This window comes from Jaculus jaculus, chromosome 1 (genome assembly GCF_020740685.1).
Source record: "Jaculus jaculus isolate mJacJac1 chromosome 1, mJacJac1.mat.Y.cur, whole genome shotgun sequence".
NCBI classification, from domain to species: domain Eukaryota; kingdom Metazoa; phylum Chordata; class Mammalia; order Rodentia; family Dipodidae; genus Jaculus; species Jaculus jaculus.
The window spans coordinates 322,856,455-322,880,631 of NC_059102.1; the positions used below are offsets into that span (position 1 = coordinate 322,856,455).

General features: G+C 44.8%; 1 protein-coding gene across 1 annotated transcript in view; it reads left to right on the plus strand.

Moving 5' to 3' along the window:
• Window positions 1–24,177, plus strand: part of Kif26b (kinesin family member 26B) — a 541,264-nt gene that overhangs the window by 455,287 nt on the left and 61,800 nt on the right. Inside the window, exons 7-9 of the mRNA XM_045152420.1 lie at window positions 3,406–3,499; window positions 4,685–4,947; window positions 8,553–8,736. Of these exons, the coding sequence (XP_045008355.1) occupies window positions 3,406–3,499; window positions 4,685–4,947; window positions 8,553–8,736 (541 nt within the window). The remainder of the gene's footprint in view (window positions 1–3,405; window positions 3,500–4,684; window positions 4,948–8,552; window positions 8,737–24,177) is intronic.

Below are 24,177 nucleotides of genomic sequence, written 5' to 3' on the forward strand. Positions count from 1 at the left end.
CCCAGCACTTGGGAGGAAAAAGTTGGGATGCCTGGGCAAGCTGGCTGGCTAGAGGAACAGACTCCTCAAGCTCTTTGTTTGAGTGTGAGGCCTCCCCTCACCATGTAAAGTGGAGAGCCATTGAGGAAGACAGCCGATGTCAATCTCTGGCCTCCACACACATGAACACAAGTGCAGTACATCTATATTCAAACATACATGCACACACACACACACACACACACACCCTCGGGTTAATGTCCCAAACCCATTAGAGTGGAGGCAGGTCTATAGTCCCAATAAGGAACTGAGTGCTTAGCAGGGAAACTGAAGTTGACATACATCTTATGGCCAAGGTCAGTGGAGCAAGTGTGGAATAAACTGGCTTAGGGACAGCTGTGATTGTCAGTTGGCTGTTGCTGCATGCCAAGTTTACATTCCATGTTTAATCCAGATGAGCAGCATGTTGCCACTGGCTTAGCTCACTTACACGTCACTTACATGTATGTCTGTGATAGGCTGTGAGTTAGGCAGCCAGGTCTTAGGATCCTGGCTAGATGCTCTCACATGTTTGTGGGCTGGTTAACTTTAGGCTGGTCTAGAATGGCCTTGGACAAATCAGTTGGTCTTTTTTTCCATAGTCTAGGAGGCTATGGTGGGCTTGTTGTCATGGCAATGTCTTTTGAGGCCTGGGCTCAGAACTGATGCAACATAACTTAAGCTGCATTCTATCGGCCCTGATTCAAGGGTTGGGGAAGTGACTCCTTTTGATTGCACAGGCAATGAAGTCGCTTTGCAAGGAGCATGCACATAGGGCGTGATGGCTAACTGGGGCCATGTAGGTTTTTTTCCCCCTAACTAATTTACTACCATTATGATGTGGGGGTACATGGTGACAAGATTTCTAGACTTCCTATAAGCCAAAGAATTGCAGATCCTCTCTGGTAGCAAACAGAAGCTTCCTGTAGATATCTGTTCACATTGTCTTTGACTCCTGGAGCTTTGGTGATGTGAGCTTCTCATATTTTAGTCTGTGGCAAACAATATCAGTTCCTCCAAGGAGGTTTGGAGGTTACATGAGTCTAGGACTAATTAATTGTAGAAATCGGGAAATAACCCGGTGCTAGGAATGTGACAGCGGCAAAATGTGCTTACCGTATACAAGGCCTTAGGTTCAACTCCCAGCACCAAAATTATATAAATACATACATCAACTAGGTCACAGGTATGCAGTGGTCAGTTTTGCCTGCACTGTGGCGTCAGGCACCTGCACGCTTCTGATACATTTCTAATACTTTCCAGGCCATATGCAGAACTCGGCATAACATGGTAATCAGTAATCTACCATTGAACCTGAGAACCACAGAGCTTATAGTTACCATTTGTAGCTGTTAATTTCCTCCATGTTGAATCTGAGTATGGGAAGCAATGAGGTTCACACAGGCTCCTGTATCCCAACACAGGCACACAGCACATGCTATAGGCACCATTGATTGGGAAGTTGAGCCTGTGGTTTCCCCAGAGACTTTTGCCATAAGAAGATAAGGTTTTTTTCATGATTATTAAGTTCCACAGAATCTCTGTTCATTTCAGTTGCTGTGTTGTACCACCCAATGGGTTCAGTAATTTCAGCCTGACATTGAGTCTAATGAATGGCCTGCACGTAATTTAATTAACACAATTAAAACTTTTCAGAAGCTAATCTCGGTAAGTTGTAAGCATTCCGGAGCACACCCTAAATTAAGCATGGACCATTAATGAGGTTTAGATTTATGCCGGAGAAAAAGGAGCCATTTTTAATCACGTCTTTGCCTACGTTTCTCGCTTGGTGCCTAAGTTCGGGATGCTCAGGGCTGCAGTGTCAATGTCGGTTTCAACTTGCTCAGATGTCTAATATTATACATTACATTTACGTGTAAAGTTGCAATTCTCAAGAAGGTTCATATATATTTACCCTTTTGACTCTCCCTTGAATTCTGTCAGGTGGGAAAAGATGGCTGTGTTGACTAGAGACTAATAATTTCTATCATGTAGGCCTCACAGCCTCCCAGCCCCTACCTCCCTTCATTCCCAAAGAAGGCAGGTTCATTGGAGTAAGTTTCCCCTGCTCTACAGAGGAACCTCTAGCAAATTCCAGGAAAATGCTGCCACCTTGATCTCAGGGTTTTCTGCTGGGGGATCTTGTTGGCCCTGCCCTGAGGGGTTATATAAGAAGATCCTAGGGTTGGCAGACAGCCCCACTCCACCATCCCCTTGGTCCAGGAGAAGCCCCACGAAGCTGTAGAGGCGACCACCCTTGAACAATTGTCAATTGTTGGGAGTGTGGTTTTACAATTTCAGTTTGGGAGAGAAAATTGATTTCCAAATACTTAGGTTCATTGTGCTGCTGAACCCTACAGATGAATAACTACATTCACGGCAGAGGTTGCTGCCTTCCAGATTCCCACCGGGAGGCACATTGCTCTGATGCCTGCAGAATCTCAGTGTCTGCCTGGCTCCCCACGCCTCTGCGACTTCCCACACCGGCCCTGAGACAGGAATGAGGCCAATAAGACAGGGGATAATTTTGTCCCCCGCTGCTGTGAATTCTCAGATGCTAACCAGAGAGATTTCCCAGATCGCCAAGGTGGCCCACAGAATTGACCGCATGTTCTGTCACTTGCAGCATGCTCTATTGCCAATATCAGTAGGGAAATTAAAAACAAAATGTGACCAAGAGTCAGATCCCTGTCTAAATATTCAATCATCACTTTACTGATGAGACACATCCAGACTAAAGAACACCCAAAGCAACACACCAACAAGTGGCCATTGATACTGTATAAGTTGAGCATATGTGTAGAGGGAAGAAAGAAATGGCTAATTTGGAAAAGAAGACATGGATGAAGAAAAGAAGAGAGCGATGGAAAGAGAAAGCAGATATACACAGCTAACTTCCTCATGATAGTAGCACCAAAATGTTTCTCAAGGTTGTTGCTCCACAATGACAGGTCACCTAATATGACTGGATGTTTCATGGACCGTGTGTGTGTGTGTATGTGTGTGTGTGTGTGTGTGTGTCCACGTGTGAAGGATGTTTCCAGTGAGCGGAATGTCAATGGGAAGGAGAGGGAACTGAATGCAACCCAGGAACCCATCCATGCCCTCACTGCAGCTGGTGCTTGTTGCTATATGGATGTGACTGAAGTGCACCACCAGTCAGCTCAAGGGAGTTTGCAGTCACTGGGTGCTATGCTTAGGCTTCCAAGGGGCGGAGGGTTTCCCAAAGGCTCTGAGTTTCTCTGGAGTTCCATGGCAGAGGCTGGCCCATCTGGGAATGTGCTGGTCCAGAGTCCAGGAAGGTGGACTCACTTCCTTGTCATCCGAGTGCCCCATGGTGCCGCGTGGTGCACACTCACTGCCCGCAACTCCTTTTGTGTCTTCCAGGCTGAGGTATGTGCTGGGACAGTGGCCGAAGTAATCCAGTCTGTAGTGAATGGGGCGGATGGCTGTGTGTTCTGTTTCGGCCACGCCAAGCTGGGTGAGTGAGAGATTGACTTCTTGCGCTGCTCATCAGGTTTCCTATGACCCCATCCAACCCCGCTTCAACATTGGTCCCAGAGTCCCCGGATGAGAGATGGGACTAAGTTTCCTTTAAGTGCTGAGCTGAGTAGTCAGGCCTGCCTTTAAAGGGGGTGCTTTGTCCTGAGTGGACACCCATTCATGTAGGACACCATCAAGTCCAAGAAGTAGTGGAGGGAGTAACAAGATTATTCCCTCTTGGTCACTGCCAAGCAGGAAGGTGTGCATGTCCTGAACAGAGACTGACTAGAAAGCAGTTAGGAGCCTCCACCTGCTCCCCAAGAGGATTCGGGTGAGTGGAGCCAACGGCAAACCCACAGGAGCCATTTCCGAGCAGAGCCAACATGTGTGGGACCTGAAACCAGCCTTGCCTCCAACATCCTTGCCCCTAGCATTAAGCCCTGTGGGGATCCACCCTTGCTGAGCCACGTGGGGAGAGGAGGCATTGCGCCACACACAGGGTTTGAGTCCATCTCCTCTGCTATTTCTCCCCAGCTCTGCCCTGTGGACATCTGTGTTCCCAGACCTTGCACAACCTCCCTGATAAGTTAGGGATTTGAGAAACTCCACAAAGGGTCCCCTGGTAGAGAGGGCCCAGGAGGCCTTGCAGAAGGGCAGGGAGACAGCCAGCAAGCGGCCCCTGCAGACAGCAAGCGTGTTGATTCTCCCCCGCCTTGCCTGTTCTTGATCCCAGATCAAAGCAGGGGGCCAGACTTTAATGGAATTTGCTCACGCTATAAAAATATACACAGCATTTAACTTGAGGAAGGATATAAAGCGTGTGTACGTGCATTTAATCTGTGGGGTGGCTATAAAAAGGACTGTCGTCTCGTGATGAAAAGCCCTGCCTTCCCACTTTATGTAAAACAATGGCAGAGAAACTGGATAGCCAGTGAAATTTGGGACCCTCTGCAAGGGACATGGTGACTTCATCCTGTCATTTGTTTGGACTCTCACATTCTTTTGTAGTCCTTTCATCACCAGCTTGCTATTTTCCTTGCCTTTTTCAATCCTTTTCTTAACTTTTTCCCCACTCCCCCATGCTTCCCTTCTGTGCCCTCGACATGTGTTTTTGGGGGGCTCTGTAGGGCTGTGTCTGGCCACTTCTTACTGTTTCTCTTTTTCTCTCTCTCTGCTCTCACAGGGAAATCCTACACCATGATTGGAAGGGATGACTCCATGCAGAACCTGGGTATCATTCCCTGCGCCATTTCTTGGCTGTTCAAGCTAATCAATGAGCGCAAAGAGAAGACCGGAGCCCGTTTCTCTGTGCGGATCTCAGCGGTAGAGGTGTGGGGAAAAGAGGAGAACCTTCGAGACCTGCTATCTGAGGTGGCCACGGGCAGCCTGCAGGATGGCCAGTCCCCGGGCGTGTACCTCTGTGAGGACCCTATCTGTGGCACACAGGTGACCGCTTTCGAAGCCTAGTTCGCCCCGGGGTGGTTGGTCCCCACCTGGGAGGCTGGGGTACATCAGTCCAGGAATCACCACCCTGCAAACTGGGAGGCTTCTAAGTGTTTACTTTAAAAGTGGACTGGAACTTTATGGCCTGCAGCTGCGGGGCCATCTGCTCGCCCAACCTAAATATTTGTACCTTGCATCTAATTGACAATGAGCAGGGACTACAATTGTCATAGGTTTGGGGTGGGGGGGGGATTGAATCCACCTTCTTTACTCCTTTCCAAAGGGAGGGGAAAACGTACAATCTTTCTTTTGTTTAACAACAAACTGAAATATTTACTGCTCTGCACAAATAGCTTCAGCCATTACTGGGGCTGTTTATGGCTCTATAAACTGTGTTTCTGGCACTGGTTTACAGCCGGATTAGCACTGCTGTAGGAAAAACTAATAACCACTTTCTAATTAGAACCATGATATAATTACTAGAAGTATGGAAGCCAAGAGAAGCCCCGGTTTGCCTTGTCAGGATGCCATGCTTGTGACGAGGGTCTCCCCCTTACTGTTTGACGATAGATGTAGGAATGACTCCAGGGCCCCCCCTGGTTCATAACCAGGACGATCCATCCTGCCAGTCTCCTGCAGGAGGCTTTGTTGCCAAGTTTTCCCAGATGCCTTCTACTTGGGGATCGGGTGTGGGTGGGAATGCCCCGCGGCCTTGATTACACTCATCCATCCAGGCCTGATCCTGCTCTGCCTGTGCTTAAAGCCCTCCACATCCTTCCCTTCTCTTTGGAGTCCTCTTTAGTCTGCAGCGCAGTCACATGGAGGATTTGCTAACACTGCAGGCTCCTCCCCCAAGGGTTGTCTAATTCCCTCGAGGTAAATGCCCACTCTCCACCAATTTCTTTAAAAAAAAAAAATTCTATTTATTTCAGAACGAGAGAGAGAGAGAAGAGGCAGATAGAGAAGGAGAATGCGCACGCAGGGCCTCTGGTCACTGCAAATGAACTACAGGCCCATGCGCCTCCATGTGCATCTGGTTTATGTTGCTGCTGGGGAATGGAATTCACAGACAAGCGCTTTCACCACTAAGCCATTTCTCCAGCCCCAATTTCTTTCTTTCTCTCTCTCTCTTTCTTTTTCTTTTCTTTTTGCGTTTGTTTTGCTTTTTGAGGTAGGGTCTCACTCTGGTCCAGGCTGACCTGGAATTCACTATATAATCTCAGGGTGGCCTTGAACTCACAGCAATCCTCCTATCTCTGCCTCCTGAGTGCTGGGATTACAGGCATGCATCACCACCGTCAGTTTGAGGCCACCGAGACTACATAGTGAATTCCAGGTCAGCCTGGACGACAGTGAGACCCTACCTCGAAAAGCAAAACAAAACAAACAAACAAAAATTTACTTATTTGCAAGCAGAGAGAAAGAGAGAGAGAGAGAGAGTTGGGGCAGGGAGAATGGGCATACCAGGGCGGCTAACTCCTGCAAACAAATTCCAAATGCCTGGACTAGTTTGTACATCTAGCTTTAGGAGGGAAACTAAAGAATCAAACCTAGGTCATTAGACTTTGCAGGCAAGTACCTTTAACAGCTGAACCATCTCTCCAGTGCAAGTTTCCCTATGATGCTGCTGGTCTAGGGGTCACAGTTTGAGAACTGCTGTTCTGAAGCCCGATGTACTCAGGCAGAATCTACACGGCCCTTGACCAATACTTCTGCACCAGGACTCAAGTAGACCTTGAGTCTAATAGAAAAGGTCCTGGTTGGTGAAAATCTGATTAATTAAATGCAAACAAGATGACGAGATTAGCATTCTACTTATGTAAACTCTTCTTGTTGAAGTGTTCAATTCTTTGGATTACTTTCTATCGAAAGTTCAAAACCACAAACTCAGTGAAATCTCTTCGAAGTTCAGGATTTTTTTTAAATTTTTTATTTATTTGAGAGCGACAGACACAGAGAGAAAGACAGATAGAGGGAGAGAGAGAGAGAATGGGAGCGCCAGGGCTTCCAGCCTCTGCAAACGAACTCCAGATGCGTGCGCCCCCTTGTGCATCAGGCTAACGTGGGACCAGGGGAACTGAGCCTCGAACCGGAGTCCTTAGGCTTCACAGGTAAGCGCTTAACCGCTAAGCCATCTCTCCAGCCTGAAGTTCAGGATTTTTGATGGCCTCAGCTTGCAGATCGTGCCTGCACCATGCATTGGTTCTCACAGTTTGAAATGATAGGTAAGAATAATCCGAGTAGAAGATTGCCATGTGTATCTACCTAAAGACACACCACACATACAACTTGGAAAGAAGAGTTTCTTTACCAGGCACGATCATGCACACCTGTAATCCCAGAATTCAGAGGGCCAAGGCAAAAGGATCACGAGTTGGAGACCAGCCTGAGCTGCTACATGGCAAGACATTATCTTTAAAAAGGGAGGGTGGCTAGGGAGATGGTTCAACAGTTAAAAGCACTTCCTTTACAAGCGCAAGGCCTGAGAGACTGCTTGAGTTTGAGCCCCAGGACCCACTTAGACACCTGGGCATGGCCATGGGCATCTGTAACCCCAGTCCCATAGAGAAACAGAGACTTGAAAAGTGCCAACGCTCATGGGAGCAGGAGCTGGGGAGGGCCACAAGCTCTAAGATAAGCAAGGGACACCAGCTCAAGTAAGAAAGGGTGGAAGAGGGATGGAGCAGGACATGCAATTTTCTATTGCAGCCACTGCAGGCAAATGTACCCCACCACAGTTAAGCGTATGGGCCAGGGCACACGCATGGGCAGACATCATACACATACCATATTACACACACACACACATATACACACAAGCAAAAAAGAAATAAGAGTCTTCTTTGCTATTACAAAAAGGATTGCTGGTCTTCAGGCCAAGGATTCTCATAGGATTTAAACACATGGCACACTATGTTTTCTCCAATCACTCACTGAGCATGCCAGAAATATGAATCCAGGAACCAAGGGGAAAAATAGGTCACTCTTAAATACAGATGAGAACTTCAAGTGTCTGGGGTGTTCCGCTGTGCATTTTTCAAGTCCTCATAGTTCATAGCTATGCTAGCAATCGTGGCCTAAAATAAGCTTTTGCTAAATAATGGAAAAACTAGAAGTGACTGCTAGTCATTTTTTTCCCCTTCTTTGGAATACTAGCGGAGTCTGGTATAAATTTCACATGTTGCAGCCAACTGTCTCCAAACGCTCTAATCTCTTCAATCAAGACTCAGTCACATCCCTCATTGTTTCCTTAGGGAGATGGATGGCCCAAGGTATTGGCTTTCTGCTCTCTGCAGAGATGTGACGGGCCTGGGCTCCCACTGATCTCTCAGACTCCGGCATTGGCTTTCCACACCTGCCCTTTACAGGGCCCACGTAAGCTGTGAAGTAGGCGAAAAAAATTGCATCCAATCCGTGTGCCCAGTATTCATCCTCAGGAACAAATGAACCTTGGTCCACGAGCAAGTGGGGCTGGCTGTGGATGGGCTTTTTGGCTTTTGAGGGGTGTGTGGCTAGTGGAACGGAGCCTGGACCCCCAGGCACGAGGGACAGGCCTCCCTTCGCAGCCTGCAGCATGCAGCCTCATTCCTGACCGTCTTGTCTTGCAGCTGCAGAACCTGAGTGAGCTGCGGGCCCCCACGGCGGAGAAAGCGGCCTTCTTCCTGGACGCCGCCCTCGCCTCGCGCCGGAGCAGCCAGCAGGACTGCGGGGACGAAGACCACCGCAACTCGCACACGCTCTTCACCCTGCACATCTACCAGTACCGCATGGAGAAGAGCGGCAAAGGCGGAAGTAAGTTGGCCTCTCCAGCCGGCGCCCCTCGCCCTCCTTGGCAAAGCGCAGTTCCGCCCTCGCGGAGCTCCGGGATCCGGACGGCAAGATGATTGCAGTGGCTAGGATCCAGTTCGCTTCTGAACTGTCCGGCAGAGAAAGGGTGGCTTTGGTAAAGAGAAACTACGAATGGGATTGCCGTGGGCATGTATGTGAAAGGATGAGTTTACAAAAGAAAAGCTACTCCTGAATAATTTCTCTCTGTTTACTAAACCCCCAAAGGGGCTCATCAGCAAAGACCAGCATTCAGCGGCCAGAGCTTGTACCTGACAATATGCCGCTCATCATTAGCATGAGGCCACTGTCCTGGGAAAACAGTCAATTTTTTTTTTTTTTTTTTGAGTAGTCTATAAATTTTAGTGCTTGCCTGCAAGGCCAAAGAATGCAGGTTCGATTCCCCAGGACCCACATTAGCCAGATGTACAAGGTGGTGCGTGCATCTGGAGTTCTGTTTGCAGTGGCTAGAGGCCCTGGTGCACCCATTCTCTCTCTCTCTCTCTCTCTCTCTCTCTCTCTCTCTCTCTCTCTCTGCCTCTCTCAAATAAATAAATGAAGTTCATAAGTCAGACTTTGGAAGGACTAACCAGATGCTGGCTGATCCCCTCTTGCAGTGCCAACAGTGAAGTTTCACTGTATAAATGCAGACACAATTCCTGTTCTGTGAGCGCTGCGTTGCCAGGAGTTGCGTTCACAGCCTCGCCCCCCACGGCCCCACGCCCTTGGCTCCTGAAGCAGCATTGACCTTGGTGCTATTCTCCATCCTCATCTGTCCACAGTATCTACTCCAAGCCCAACAAAGTTGGGTACAAGTGTTCCTGGGCCAGGTTGACCTCAGTGAACTTTGTAAGGCAAGAGATAGACCACAGGACAGGGCTAGTGAGGCAATGGCTTGTGTGACTCTTAAGTGTATCTTGGTAGGAGTTTGAAAACCCACACAACTGGCCCCCAGTACTTCCAGAGTGATTCTGTCAAGGACCCGCCGTATGCTGTAAAGGAAAAGACTTTCAGATAGGAGAGGAGCCCTGGCTTGGGGTTGGACTGAAGCAGAGGCAATCAACAACCCTGCTCTGGGACCTATGGAGAGGGGGATGGTCCCTTCCACCCCTGCAAGTTTCTCCCTCAGTGTCATTATTTCCCCCAAAGACTTAGAAAGCAGTATTTCTGGAGGTGCTCCTAGGAGCTTCTAGTGTTCCTAAACGGAAGATCTCCTCTCTCATCTCAGCCTTCTCCATTGACCTGACTTCTGCCACTGTTCCTACTCCTCAGCTGTTTGGGGGTTCGGTTCCTTTACTTGCCCACTTTTTATTGTTTTGTTTTGATTTTCTGAGACAAGTCCTCACTATGCAGCCTGGGCTGGTTTTAAACACAAGATCCTCCTGCCTCAGCCTCCAGAGGTCTAGGATTACAGCTATGTGCCACCATATGTGGTTTATCTGTTTTATTTTATTTTTTCCTTCAGGTTTACTGATATGTAATTGACATCCCCTTCTGTGTTTTCAGATAAGTTTTGTTAAATCCATACCATCATGTAACCACCACTACACAAGGGCATGTCAGTACTCTGGGAAGGTTTTCTCTTCCCTGTTGTTACCCTTAGCAGCCACTGATAGTGTTTTTGTTCTCACAGTTTGGCCTTTATCCAGAGTAGCTAGTGAATGGAACCCTGTGGTCTACATGTGTCTTTTTTTGTTTGTTTGTTTGTTTGTTTTTGTTTTCTGAGGTAGGGTCTTGCTGTAGCCCAGGCTGACCTGGAATTCACTATGTAGTCTCAGGGTGGCCTCGAACTCACAACAATTCTCCTACCTCCGCCTCCCGAGTGCTGGGATTAAAGGTGTGCGCCACCTACATGTGTCCTTTTGCACCTAATTTCTTTCATCTAGTGTAATGCACTTGAGATGTGTCCCTGTTGCTGAGTTTGTACACTTACCTTCCTTCCTCCGTTAGTTTTCACTAACGAAAGTATCCTTGCCTGGGGCTGGGGTTCCACTAGCCAAGACCATCTGTGTAGCTCTGGAGATCAGCTGAAGCAGTGACGGCTGCCCTAGAAATCTAGGGACCCTGGCTGTCACTCGGGGTGCAGTTGATGACCAGAGAAGGGTCCTGTTAGCAGAAACCCAGGCCTCTCTGGACAACCTGTGATGGTGAGAGCGTTTGACTGGGGAAGAGCAGTGTATATCGGATGGGACTCTTTCAGAGGGATTAATTCTCGAAAGGGAGTTCACATCATGTCAAGCACTTCCTTTCAGAATAACATTCTTAAGTCCGGAAACAGGGCTCAGAACAGGGATAAGAAGGCCCTGACCTTGGAAATCCACAACTGAACTGTAAGCACATTTCTCCCACCAGTCTGGGAAGCGGCTATAAATCCCACCCGCACTACATTTTCTGGGTAATGTCTTAGCAGAGTGGATGTGAGAGTCTGAACACTGTTTGTTTTATTCTTCTAAACAGCTGTCAATAATAATAGTAATTATAGCCTGTGGTGAGTCCTTGTAAGTTCGCTAAAGGGAACTCAATAGATCTGAGCCTTGAGCCAAGTGGCTCCCAAGTGCAGCAAAACCAGGGGATGGGAAGATGTTTTCCTTCTGGGGTGCAAACCAAGCTGACACCTCTTTTCCAGGTTTTCAACTTTTCTGTCTTGGTTCTGCTTTCCAGCTGGAATTGGAAGGCAGGGACAAGCCTTAAAAGTACTTCAACTCTGAGAACCTGAACTTCCGCTTGCACAAAAGGTTAGGAGAAGACATTTCCAAAAACAGAAGACCCACTCCCCCAACTCAATCCTTACTGAATCACTGGGCACATATTAAGTATTTAACATCAAGCTAATCTTCCTATTTTTATATTGTGCAAGCGAATTGCTTTTAAATAATAAATTTGGGTTAAAGGGAAAAACAAATGCCAGCAGTGGTTTCCAAAACCTCTCTTCAATGTTGTCTGATGTCTCAGCAGAGCAGATGAGAGCAAGGCAGGACCCAGGCTGCTAAGGACAAACCCTCGTACCCGTGAGAGCCTTGGCTTCTCGAGGGCCAGAAAATGCCCAGCCCAGGGCTAGCTTGACTTCTGTGAATTTATATGGTTAACCCATAATGAGAAGATCTGGAGTGTTGTTTAAAATGGAAATTTTGTTTACTTCTATATAAGTCATAATCCCTGTGGACTTGGCAGCCAGAACTCAATTAAGGAAAAGTTTATTAATTAGTCACCCTGCAGGGAAACAGGAATGAACACTGTTAACCAGCTGGGAGAGGCATACCCTGATGATGGATTCAGGGATTTCTGCTGCAAGAACTGAACGCAGTGCGGGTTAGACACCCGAATCCTAGGCCCACCTGTGCATTTTACGCATGCCTATATGTACACAAGTCAACTGACAGGCATTTTAAACACCCTAGTTAAGATAGAAAAGAATATTCTTTGTTGATATGTCGCGGTTTTCCAGACAGTTCCAGGTTGGACTTAAAATAGCTCCCCAGTTTCCAAGATTTTTGGACTTTTGGTGGTTCTCCCCCATCATCTAAGAAATCTGAAAGGGCTTTTGAGCTACTTGGGGTTTCCAGCATGGGGACGAGACCTCTGATGTGCAGAACCCTGCTCCTCATCATAATGGTGCATTAGGCACCCAGAGCGGAATGGTGAGTACCCTGTCTCCTCAAGGTGAAGTGCCACTGAAGCAGATCTCATGAAGACAGTCTTTAAAAGCATCACTTTGACGAATGAGCTCGCAGGCAACGAGCACCCAGAGCCCAGGCTGGCACTGGGACTCCGACGTCTCCATTCTCCTCTCTGTCTGCAGGGGGAGCCGGCACGGGCTGGGCAGGCTGCGCACACGCGCTAATCAGTGTGCGTCTACTGCCTACTCTGACCTGTTTACAAGTCTGGTCAAGCTGTTTCCCTCATCCTGGTTTTCCTGCTGACAGTGACCTATGCTCTCATAACAGATGTCACTGTGTCAGCCAGGGTTCTCTGCAGGAAAAGAACTGATAGAATGAGTGCGTAATATAAGGAGATTTATTGGGTTAGCTTACAAGATTCAGGCTGGGCGGTTCGACAATAGCTGTCTGCAGGCTGGAGAGTCAGAGAGCGTCCAGGAGCTGCTCCGTCCACCAGGCTGGATGTCTCAGCAGTCCCAATCTGGCATGAAAGCCTGGAGGATTCATAGAGAGCCACTTGTCTTTAGTCCACATTGGAACTCTGACAGAGCTGGCTTTCAACATCCACAAAGGACAGCAGCGACAGGGAGGACGGAGCATGGGCAGCCTTTAGGCAGAAGGCCCTGTGAGTTCTCTTTCAACTTCTTTACACATAGACCACTCCCAGAAGGGCTGCCCACTTCCAGGGAAGGTCTTCCTCCCTCATCCAATCCTTTCTAGGAGCTTCCTAACAGGTCTGCCCAAAAGGCATGTCACTTACCGCCTGTTGATTCCTAACTGAGCAAGTTGGCGATAGAATTTGAGTCCCAGTCTTGGGATGGCTGAAGTCAGCCATGTCCTTGCCCCTTCCCAAAGCTATGTCGTGCATGTAAGTCTAGCAATGCATTGTTTGTGGGCAGTAGATGTGGGGAAAGGAGTGGAGGGCAGAGCTCAGCTTTTTAAAAAAAAAAAATTTTGTTGTCGTTGTTTATTTATTTATTTATTTATTTTTTGTTTTTGTTTTTCGAGGTAGGGTCTCACTCTGGCCCAGGCTGACCTGGAATTCACTCTGTCATCTCAGGGTGGCCTTGAACTCACGGTGATCCTCCTACCTCTGCCTCCCGAGTGCTGGGATTAAAGGCTCGTTGTTTATTTATTTGAGAGCGACAGAGAGAGACAGAGAGAGAGAGAGAGAGAGGGAGGGAGGGAGAGAGAGAATGGGTGCACCAGGGCCTCCAGCCACTGCAAACGAACTCCAGACGCCTGCAGCCCCTTGTGCATCTGGCTAACGTGGGTCCTGGGGAATTGAGCCTCGAACCGGGGTCCTTCGGTTTCACAGGCAAGCGCTTAACCACTAAGCCATTTCTCCAGCCCAGAGCTCAGCTTTTAAAGGGACAGGAGCCTCTGCTCTCCCCAGCAACAACACCTGCCCATGTCCTCCTTTCGCTGCTCTCCTTTGGCCTAACTTTCCTCATCTCCGTGCAGCACTTTAGCCTGCTCCTTGCCCATTGGAATACTTCTCTCATCTCCTTGCTCTTCGTCTGTCCCCTTCTGCCTCTTCTGGTGCCTTGCCAACTGGAATCCTCTCAATTGCCTTTTTGTATGTATATTTTTCATCTCATTGTCAGAGTTGCCTCATCTTGACAAGGAGGGAGGGAGGGATGGAAAGAAGGCAGTTGTACCAACCAAGAGGGTCTCCCTGCTTCCTCCTAGAGTCACCTCCTCCCTACAGCCTTACGTATTATCTCTCTCCTTGGAAACCCATGGCAGCTTTGACTTGACTCTGCCTTCCATTTTCCTCATCCTTGTGCTTGCTGAGAACAGAGGCCTCTGGTACTCACCTCCGGTCTCCACGGTGCCAGCCTTGCATCTGCACATCAGTGCAGTATGCTTGTGTGTGAAGTCCAGTGGGATGCATGCTGCACTGGAAACCCTGACCTACCCTGTCATCTAGTGTGGCTAGATTCCAGAAAGAGCAGGACCACTTCTGAAGGTCAGTCCTGTCTACCTGACTGGATTGAGAGACATCTGGGAGATTAGTGAAGCGTGCCTCTGCTCTGGATGTGTCTCTGAGGTTGTTTTGGTTTTTTTCGTTGGTGTTGTTTTCCTGAACTGATTAGATCATTAGGGTCCTGATCTAATGGATTGTTTAATCCATTGATGGATTCAAAACTTGGCTTGCTGGGCGTGGTGGTGCATGTCTTTAATCCCAGCACTTGGGAGGCAGAGGTAGGAGGATCGCCGTGAGTTCGAGGTCAGCCTGAGACTGCAGAGTGGATTCTGGGCCAGCTTGGGCTAGAGGGAGACCCTACGTCAAAAATCCTAAAAAAAAAACAGCAACAACAACAACAAAAAAAAAACACACAAGGGGCCTCATTGAAAGAAGTAAGTGCCTGGGGGACATGGCTTTGAAGACGATCACGGCCCTGGCCTCTTCCTGTTATTCTTCTGTGCTTCCTACTGCCAAGAAGGGAGTCAGACTCCCCTGTCACACTCCCACTATGATGATGATGGTCAGCCTCAGGCCAACAGCTATGCGATTCAGGGGCCAAGAACTGGCATCTGTGAAACTATGAGCCAAAATTAATTCTTCCTCCTTTACACCTTTGGTCTCATGTATCCAGTACACACTCAGTCAATTTTGGCACCAGCAGGTGGTATGGGTTAGCCACAGTACCTGGAATTAGTCAGTACATTGAGAAAGCTAATTAAAGAAGGGAATCATATGAAAAGATACCTTTTTGCTGGGCATGGTAGCGCACGCCTTTAATCCCAGCACTCGGGAGGCAGAGGTAGGAGGATCACCATGAGTTCAAGGCCACTCTGAGACTACAGGCTAGAGTGAGACCGTACCTTGAAAAAAGAAAGAAAAGAAAAGAAAAAGTAAAAAAGTTACCTTTGAGCATAAGCATTTTAACTTAAATATGTGTTGATTCATTAATCTTATGTAATTGTAACTTTCTCTTTCAAGCAAATTTTCAACTTAGTTTCATAAACCATGCTCCTATGAGTAGTCCAGTTTCTGCTTGAATTTCTTCAAAGAGATTCAAGAATTTACAACGTTATAGTGCAGCCAACTGGAATCAGACTTTCTCTAGATTCTTATCACTTTCAACTCTTAATTTCTCATGTGCCCTTAATTCAACATCTTTTTCAAATCAGTCTATCACATCTTTCCAAAGCACTGAATTTAATTTTCCTATGAAGAGTAACTCCCTTTACAAAATAATATTTTATTGGTGTATGTGCATTTATGTTTTTATTTATAATAACTACTTATTTTGTGTATAATAAGTACAAGCGGCATGAATAGATTTAGAAAGAAATACGGGGCTGGAGAGATGGCTTAGCAATTAAAGGTGTTTGCCTACAAAGCCAAAGGATCCCAGTTCGATCCTCCAGGACCACATAAGCCAGATGCACAAGGTGGCGGCGCGTGCATCTGGAGTTTGTTTGCAGTGGCTGAGAGCCCTGGCGCGCCCATTCTCTCTCTATCATCTGCCTCTTTCTCTCTCTGTCTGTCGCTCTCAAATAAATAAATAAATAAGTTTCTACTTAAAATAAAAAGAAATACAGCTGACCTATTGATAAATGGATGGCTTATTTTCTGGTGCGGAAGTGCTTAGGCCATTAACCACAAGCCTTGACCTTGCTGTGGGTGTCAGGCAACATCTTCCATGGGTGACCAAGGGACTGGCTAACCCAGCCAGCCAGGAGGGGAGACAGTAGGTGCCAGGTTTTGCAGCACATTGGAGTAACCTGGAAAGCTTTTCAGTGAAGCCCAGCGCCTGTGAGGCACTCCAGCCCAATTAAACCAGAAACCCTCAGAGTAGGAGCCAGGCAGCAGCATTTCTTTGATGGTCCCAAGTGATTCCAGGGCGCTGCCCAGCTTGGGAGGTGCGTTGAGGCAAAGTGTGCTACAAGAATTCTGCCTGCTTTGTACTGTGCTTTGGATTCCATCTTAGACTCACCTTTGATTTTTGATGTGCTCTTGGGGGATTTATTTAGCATTTGTGAACCTCAGTTTTCTCACCTATAATTTGAGGCTGATTCATGCATTCCAAAGACTGTTGTTGGCTTTAAGTGACATTAGGAGAGTTCAGCAGATATTTTAGTAGACAAAGTTTAGTATAATACTTTCTAGGGGGAGAGTAAGGCATGTGGGTAATTTGGTTTGGTCCAAGTCTAGACTTAAACTGTAAGTAAAGAATTGCTCAAGGCGGACTGAATTATGGCCCTTTAACTTTTGTGGTCTTGACCTCAGAAAGCTGAAAAAAAAAATCAATAAGGAACCTGCTTCCTACCTGCTAATTGCACCCCCCCCCCAATGTCACAGAGTGTCCTTCTCTATAGCCACTTGTAACGGTGTAGATTTGTGATGATAACAAATGGCCTGTCCTCACTGACTTTGCACCATTCTAGAACAGGTACCATACTGTGTGTGAAATTCAAGATTTGTGGTTTTTGTTTTTTTTTCAGTTTTTCGAGGTAGGGTCTCACACTAGTCCAGGCTGGCTGACCTGGAACTCACTATGTAGTTTCAGGGTGGCCTCGAACTCACTGTGATCCACCTACCTCTGCCTCCCAAGTGCAGGGATTAAAGCTGTGCGCCACCACGCCTGTTGACTACCAAAACGCCAGTAGGTACAGAGCAGAGAGTAAATTTTCCATTGTGCAAGGATGCCTCTCACTCTGAGTCATGTGGGTGTAATTACAGGTATTTTATAATACTCTTCAGCACAGTCTAAACTGTGCCTTTTGTACCCTGTGTTCTGTTTTATTACGTGTACATTACACATTTTATTCCATTACACCAAATGCATTATTAGAGTCTGGAAATCCAAATTGGTCTCTGTCTTTGCCCTTTCATCTAAGGTGTATGTGGAACACCTAAGATTCTCCTGCGTGTATAATTAGGCTGCATAACAAATGATATTCTGTTTAAAAATAACTATTTCCCTAACACGTTGCTGTGACCTTATCTTGCATGATCTGAAATGGGATAGAAATAACATACCTTGCGCTTTTTCTTTTTGAGGCAAGCCCAACGGACTGCCTTTTTTATGAGAGAAAGTGTGAGAGAGAATTGATGCACCAGTGCCTACAGCCACTGCAATCAAACTCCAGATGCATGTGCCCCCTTGTGCACTTGTATGACCTTGCACACTTGCATTGCTGTGTGTCTGGCTTACGTAGGACCTGGGGACTTGAACATGAGTCCTTAGGCTTTGCAGGCAAACACCTTAACTGCTACGCTGTCTCTCCAGCCCATATCTTGTGCTGGGGTAGTTGAGGAAAAGCAAAAGTAACTTCATGGTTGTGGAGAGTTCTTGGCCCTGGGCTGGAGGAACTGGAGGCCCTGAGAGGAGTGCTTTGCTTCCTGTCAGCCTTCACTACCAGTACTACTCCTGGGAACCGAGGGAGAGATGAGATAGAAGAGGTGAAGGGCTAAGACGTGGTTCCCCAAATTCACATCATACAGGAAAGCTGTGGCTCACCCCGCACTGTCAGCATGGTCACCGGGCCCTTCATGCGGGCACATACCTACATGTGCACGTCCAGATGCTGCCTGCCCCTCACATGCAGCCCCCGACACCCAGAGCTCACTCCAGAGAGCTGCCTTTATGGAAACCTTGCAGCTCCAGAAGTTTCCATATCGGCCTTTGCTTATTCCTCTACACACTAAGGAACAGCAGAGGGAGGAGCCACATTTCTAGAAGCAGCAAGTATGATGGAATGAATGGGACCACCTTGGAGAGAGAGTCCTGGAAGCTTGGGGAGGGAAAAGAGATAGCCATAGAGGCCAGTGCCATGCCAAGGGCCAAACTACATGGGGAAAGTCAAGTCTAGGACCAAAAAGGCCACCTTTCAGCTTCCGCTGGCTCAGAAGCCAATGAGGCCACATGGGAGGCAGAGGTAGGTGTACCGCTGTGAGTTTGAAGCCACCCTGAGACTACATCATGAATCCCAAGTCAGCCTGGGCTAGAGTGAGACCCTACCTTAAAACAACAACAACAAAAAGAATATCCCCATATGAGAGTTCCAGTTCTTCCACATCCATACCAGCATGTGGTGCCACTGGTCTTTTAAATGGTTTAAATGTTTAAATTTTTTATTTAATATATGTATAGCAGTATCTCACTGATTGTAATTTGCATTTCTCTAATGACCAGTGAGATTAACGATCTTTCCATTTTCCCATTTGTCATCTACACCTCTCTGTGACATGTGTTCGCATCCTTAGCCATTCTTTTTTGTTTGTTTGTTTGTTTTTATTTATTTATTTGAGAGAAATGCGTGTGTCCCCTTGTACATCTGGCTTACATGAGTCCTGGGGAATCGAGCTTCAAATGGGAATCCTTAGGCTTCACAGGCAGGCGCTTAACCACTAAGCCATCTCTCTAGCCCCCTTAATCATTTTTTAAGTTGTTTTTTTTCTCATGAATTCTGCGTACCAGCCCTTCCATTTGGCATTTTATTAACTCTCCACAAAGTATCTTTTTTAAAGTGTTGTTTATTTATTTAAGAGAGAGAAAGAAATAAAAAGGCAGATATATAGAGGGAATGGGTGCACCAAGATCTCTAGCTGCTACAAATGAATTCCAGATGCATTACCACCTTGTGTATCTGGCTTACATGGGTCCTAGGAAATTAAACCTGGGTCCTTTGGCTTTGCAGGCAAGCACCTTAACCACTAAGTCATCTCTCCAGCCCTCAAACTATCTTTTGTAGAGCAAAAATACTCATTTTAGATGGTCTATTAGATGTGTTTTTATAGGTTGTGTTTTTGGTATTGTAGCTGAGAAAACTTACCCTAATACAGTGTCAAAGGTTTCTTATAATTTTTTCTTCTAGAAGTTGAGTTTTGTATCGTTACAATGTTTGGACTAAAGTTGCTTTTATTATTTGGGTTGTTTTGGCTTTGTTTTATAGATATTTTTGTATATGAATGTCTAATGGTTCAGGTACTATTTGTTAAAAATAAACTATCTTGGGCTGGAGAGATGCCTTAGCAGTTAAAGTGCTTGCCTGCAAAGCCAAAGGACCAAGGTTTGATTCCCCAGGACCCATGTAAGCAGGATATACAAGGTAGCACATTTGTGTGGAGTTTGTTTGCGGTGGCTGAAGACCCTGGTGTGCCCATTCTCTGTCTCTCTGCCTCTTTCTCTGTCTCATTCTCAAATAAATAGATAAAAATATTTAAAAAGTGACATTTGTCGCAGAAAATAAATAAACAAACAAATACACTATCCTTTCTTCACTAAATTGGCTTTATCAACAGTTGCTGCTGGCATGGTGGTACACGTCTTGAGAGCATTTGAGAGGCTGAGGTAGGAGGATCACTGTGAGTTTGAGGCCAGCCTGAGATGACATAGTCTAGGTCAGCTTGGGCTGCAGTGAGACCCTACCTTAAAAAAAGAAAGAAAAAATCCAAAAACTTAGTTGTTCATATCAGTTTCCATTTGGGAAGTCTGTTCCTTTCCTCTGGTCTATTTGTCTGCTTTTATATTAATACTGTGTCAATCTTGATGATGGTAGATTTTAATAATCATTATTGTGGCTACTCTAGGAGCTTGCATTTCCATGTAAATTTTAGGATTACTTTTTAAATGATTTCTTGGAAGCAGTGCCTAACAATAATAAAACTTGGGATTCTGACTGGGATCCCATGGAATCTATAGATTAATATAAAGAGTACTGACTCCTTAGCAGAGTGGCTCTGACCTAAGGGCACAAAAGTCTCTAAATATTTCAGATCTTCATTACTTCCCATCAGCAATGTTTCATAGTTTTTAATGCAAAGATCTTTCTTGGGAGGTGGAAGATTCATCCAAATACTTCATGTTTTCAAGCTTAATTAAAGTTTCAACTTCTAATGAATTATTACAGCTATTTGGAAATACAAGAGATTTCTGTCTCTTGATCTTATATTCTGCAAGCTTGCTAAGATCACTAGGTAATCAAGAAGCTCCTTCTACTCATATAGTTTGATTTTATCCTTTACAATGTGGATTTTTTTTTTTCTTGTCTTATTACACAGGTAGGGTTTCAAGTCCAAAGTTGAATAATAGTGACAAAAATGGATCCCTTGTCTTGCTCCTGATTAGAGAGAGGGGAAAGGAATTTAGTCTTTTACTGATCAATATGTCTTTAGGTGCAGTCTTTTTTGTAGAGACCTTTTGTCAAAAAGAATGTTACCTTTGTTTATGTACTACTGAGAAATTTTTTTCATCAAGAATAAATTTTGGATTTTGGTAAATGATTTTTCTGCATACATTGAGGAAATCACATATTTTTGTTTATTTAACGTATCAATTTTCTGTTAACTAGCCTTATATTTTGGGATAAGGCCCACTGACTCATAGTGTTGCTAAATAAGGTCTTCTTTCTTTCTTTCTTTCTTTCTTTCTTTCTTTCTTTCTTTCTTTCTTTCTTTCTTTCTTTCTTTCTTTCCAAGGTAGGGTCTCACTCTGGTCCAGGCTGACCTGGAATTAACTATGTAATCTCAAGGTGGCCTTGAACTCACAGCAATCCTCTTACACCTGCCTCCTGAGGGATGGGGTTAAAGGTATGCTCCACCATGCCTGGCTTAAATACAGTTTTCTAATGTAGCTCTCTAAAGCTTTATTTAGATATTTTATGTCAGTATTCATGTGGGATATTGATATTTGGTTTTCTGTTCTTAAAATGTCTTCATGTACTTTTCATATGAGGGTAGTCCTGGTCTCTCCTGTTTGCTCTTAGGTGCAATGATCTCATTTCACCTTTCAATATTTGGTAGAGTTGGTCAGCACAGTCATCTTGGCCTAGAGATTCCCTTTGTGGGCAGGTTGTACCACAGGCTTGATACAGTATTTATCTATTACCACTTGAGGAAGCTTTGGTATGACATGCGTTTTGGTACCATATGCATTTAAGAAAAGTACCTATTTTTCTAAGTTGCATGATTTCTGGTGGAATGTTTTACTGCTGTTTTGCTAGCTATATAAACTATCCATGAGGCCATTTCTTCATTCCTGTTATTAATCATTCTTTTCCTTCCTCATTTCCTCTTTCCCTTCCTTCTTCCCCTCATACCTTCCTTTGTCATGTTAGAGGTTTATTAATTCCATTGACCTTCCCAAAGAACCTGCATTTGATTTCTTTGATTGTTTCCCCCACACACACCCTTTGTTTTTGGTTTACTATTTCACAGATCTCTGATTTTGTGTTATTTCCCTTTTGCTGTTTATTTTATCTGTCTTTAATATGCTTATCTTGTTCTAATTTTTATAGTAGAAGCTGAGGTCATTGATTTGGAACCACTGTTGGCATTTCATGTTGTAAAGTCCCTCCTAAGGGTATCACATAAAATTGAATAGGTTGTGTTTTCATTTTTCTCACTTAAAAGCATTTTTAAATCTCCATTATATATTTTTTTTTTGAATGTAGGTAATTTGGAGCTGAGTAGTTAAGCTTCAAACTATCTGGGGATTTTCCAGATGTTTTTCTACATAGACTTCTAATTTAATTCCATTGTGTCAGAGAACATATTTTGAATAATGTGAATCTCTTAAAACATATTTAGACTTGTTTTATGGAACAGAATGTGGAATGTGCTGGTAAATGTGTGTGTGTTTTAAAAGAACTTGTATTCCACTGTTAGATTGAATGTTAATATAAATGTCAAGTTGCTTAAATCTATATCCTTACTAATTTTCTGTCAAAACTAGTTGTATCACTTATTGAGAAAGGGGCATTAGAAATCTCCAGGTATAATTATGGGCTTGTCTATTTCTTCGTGAAGTTCAATCATATTTCTTGTATTAAACATCTGTTGTTAGGTGCAGAAGCATTTTTATTATGGCCTCTGATCAGTTATTCCCTATGCCATTATAAAATGTTCCTTCTTGCCTCTTACAGTACTTTTGTCTTCAGAGTCTTTGTTTGATATTGGTATATCCACTCCAACTCTAATGATTAATGTTTGCCTTTTCCTTGCCTCTGCACCAAACCTGTTATTTATTTAAATCTAAATTTCTCAGGGGCAACATATAGTAAAATTGCACTTCTTGATCCAATCTGACGATTTATGCCTTTTAATAAGCATATTGAGTCTATTTATATTTAATGTGATTATTGATGTGTCTTGATTCAAAGTATGACTTTTCTGTTTTCTTTTTGTCTAATCTTTTCTTTGTTGCATTCTTTGTTTTGAATCTGCCTTAAACATTTCAAAGGTTCTGCTATATGGATTTTTTTCATTTATCAGCATAACTTGGTAATTTGATTGTTGTTTTAAGGTTCATAGTATACATCTTTATGTTATCACAGCTTATTTTTAAATAGTGCTATACAAATTCATGTGTAGGATAAGCACTCTATATCTGGGCATGGAGGCACAGGGTTGTAATAGCAGCACTGAGGACACAGGAGAGTCAGGAGTTCGAGGCCATTCTGGGCAAGATCCTGTCTCTCAGGAACAAACAAGCAAAAAAGAAGAAATACTGCCAGACTATGCTTTCATTTCTCCTCTCTGACCTTTGTGCTGTTATTATCAAGCATTTTAAGTTTACCAATGTCATTACCCATATATTACATTGTTGTTATTTTTTCATTGAGTGGTTATATTTTAAATAGATTCAATATTGAGAAAAAAATATTATCTATGTATCAATGTGGCAATTATTTGCAAAACTCGCGAATCCCTCTTTTGTCTAATTTTGTCCTCTTTTGGATCTAATTTTGCTGGGGTCCATCATCTTTTTAAAAGTCTAAAATATGTCTTTACTGTCCTCTTGTTTTGGCTTGATACCTTGTCTGGGAGTACGCTTCTCACTTGATAATTTTCAGTCCTTTCAAAATGTAGCTGCGTTATCTCCTCACTTGCATGATCTCCGGGGGAATTCAGCCCGGGATGTACCAGTGTTCCCGTCTGCAAGGCGCTGCTCCTCAGGCTGCTTTTAGGGTTTTTCTCTTCCTCAGTCTTCCTGAGCAGTGATTCTGATGGCCCTTCATTAGTTCTCTTTGTGTTTCTTGTGCCTGGGGCTGAGGGAGCTTTTAAGATCTGTGGGTTTATAGTTTTCATCAATTTTGGAAAAGTTTTGACCATTATTTCTTTTCAAATATTTTATCTCAATAACACTCTCTGCCTTCTCCTTTGGAAAATCTAATTACATGTATTTTGGACACTTGATGCCCTAGAGTTCTGTTTATTTCCTATCTGTTGGTGCATGTGTTCTGTATGTAACCTACTTACTTTTCATTTTTGTCTATGAAAATTTTTGAAGAGTTTATATTGGTAGATATTCAAATTTACTAATCTTTCCATTTTGTAATGTCAGATATAGATATACCATTAATTCCATATAATACATATATATACACACACACACACACACACACACACACACACATTTTGGTTTGTTGAGGTAGGGTCTCACACTAGTCCAAGCTGACCTGGAATTCACTATGTAGTCTCAGGGTGGCCTTGAACTCATGGCGATCCTCCTACCTCTGCCTTCCGAGTGCTAAGATTAAAGGCATGTGCCATCACACCCAGCTTCTTTTTAAATATTTTCATTTATTTATTTGAGAAAGAGATAGAGAAAGGAGCAGATAGAGAGAATGGGCACATCAGGGCCTCCAGGCACTACAAACGAACTCCAGATGCATGAGCCTCCTTGTGCACCCCCTTGTGCGTCTAGCTTTACATGGGTCCTGGGCAATGAAATCTGGGTCCTTTGGCTTTGCAGGCAAGAGCCTTAACCACTAAGCCATCTCTCCAGCGCTG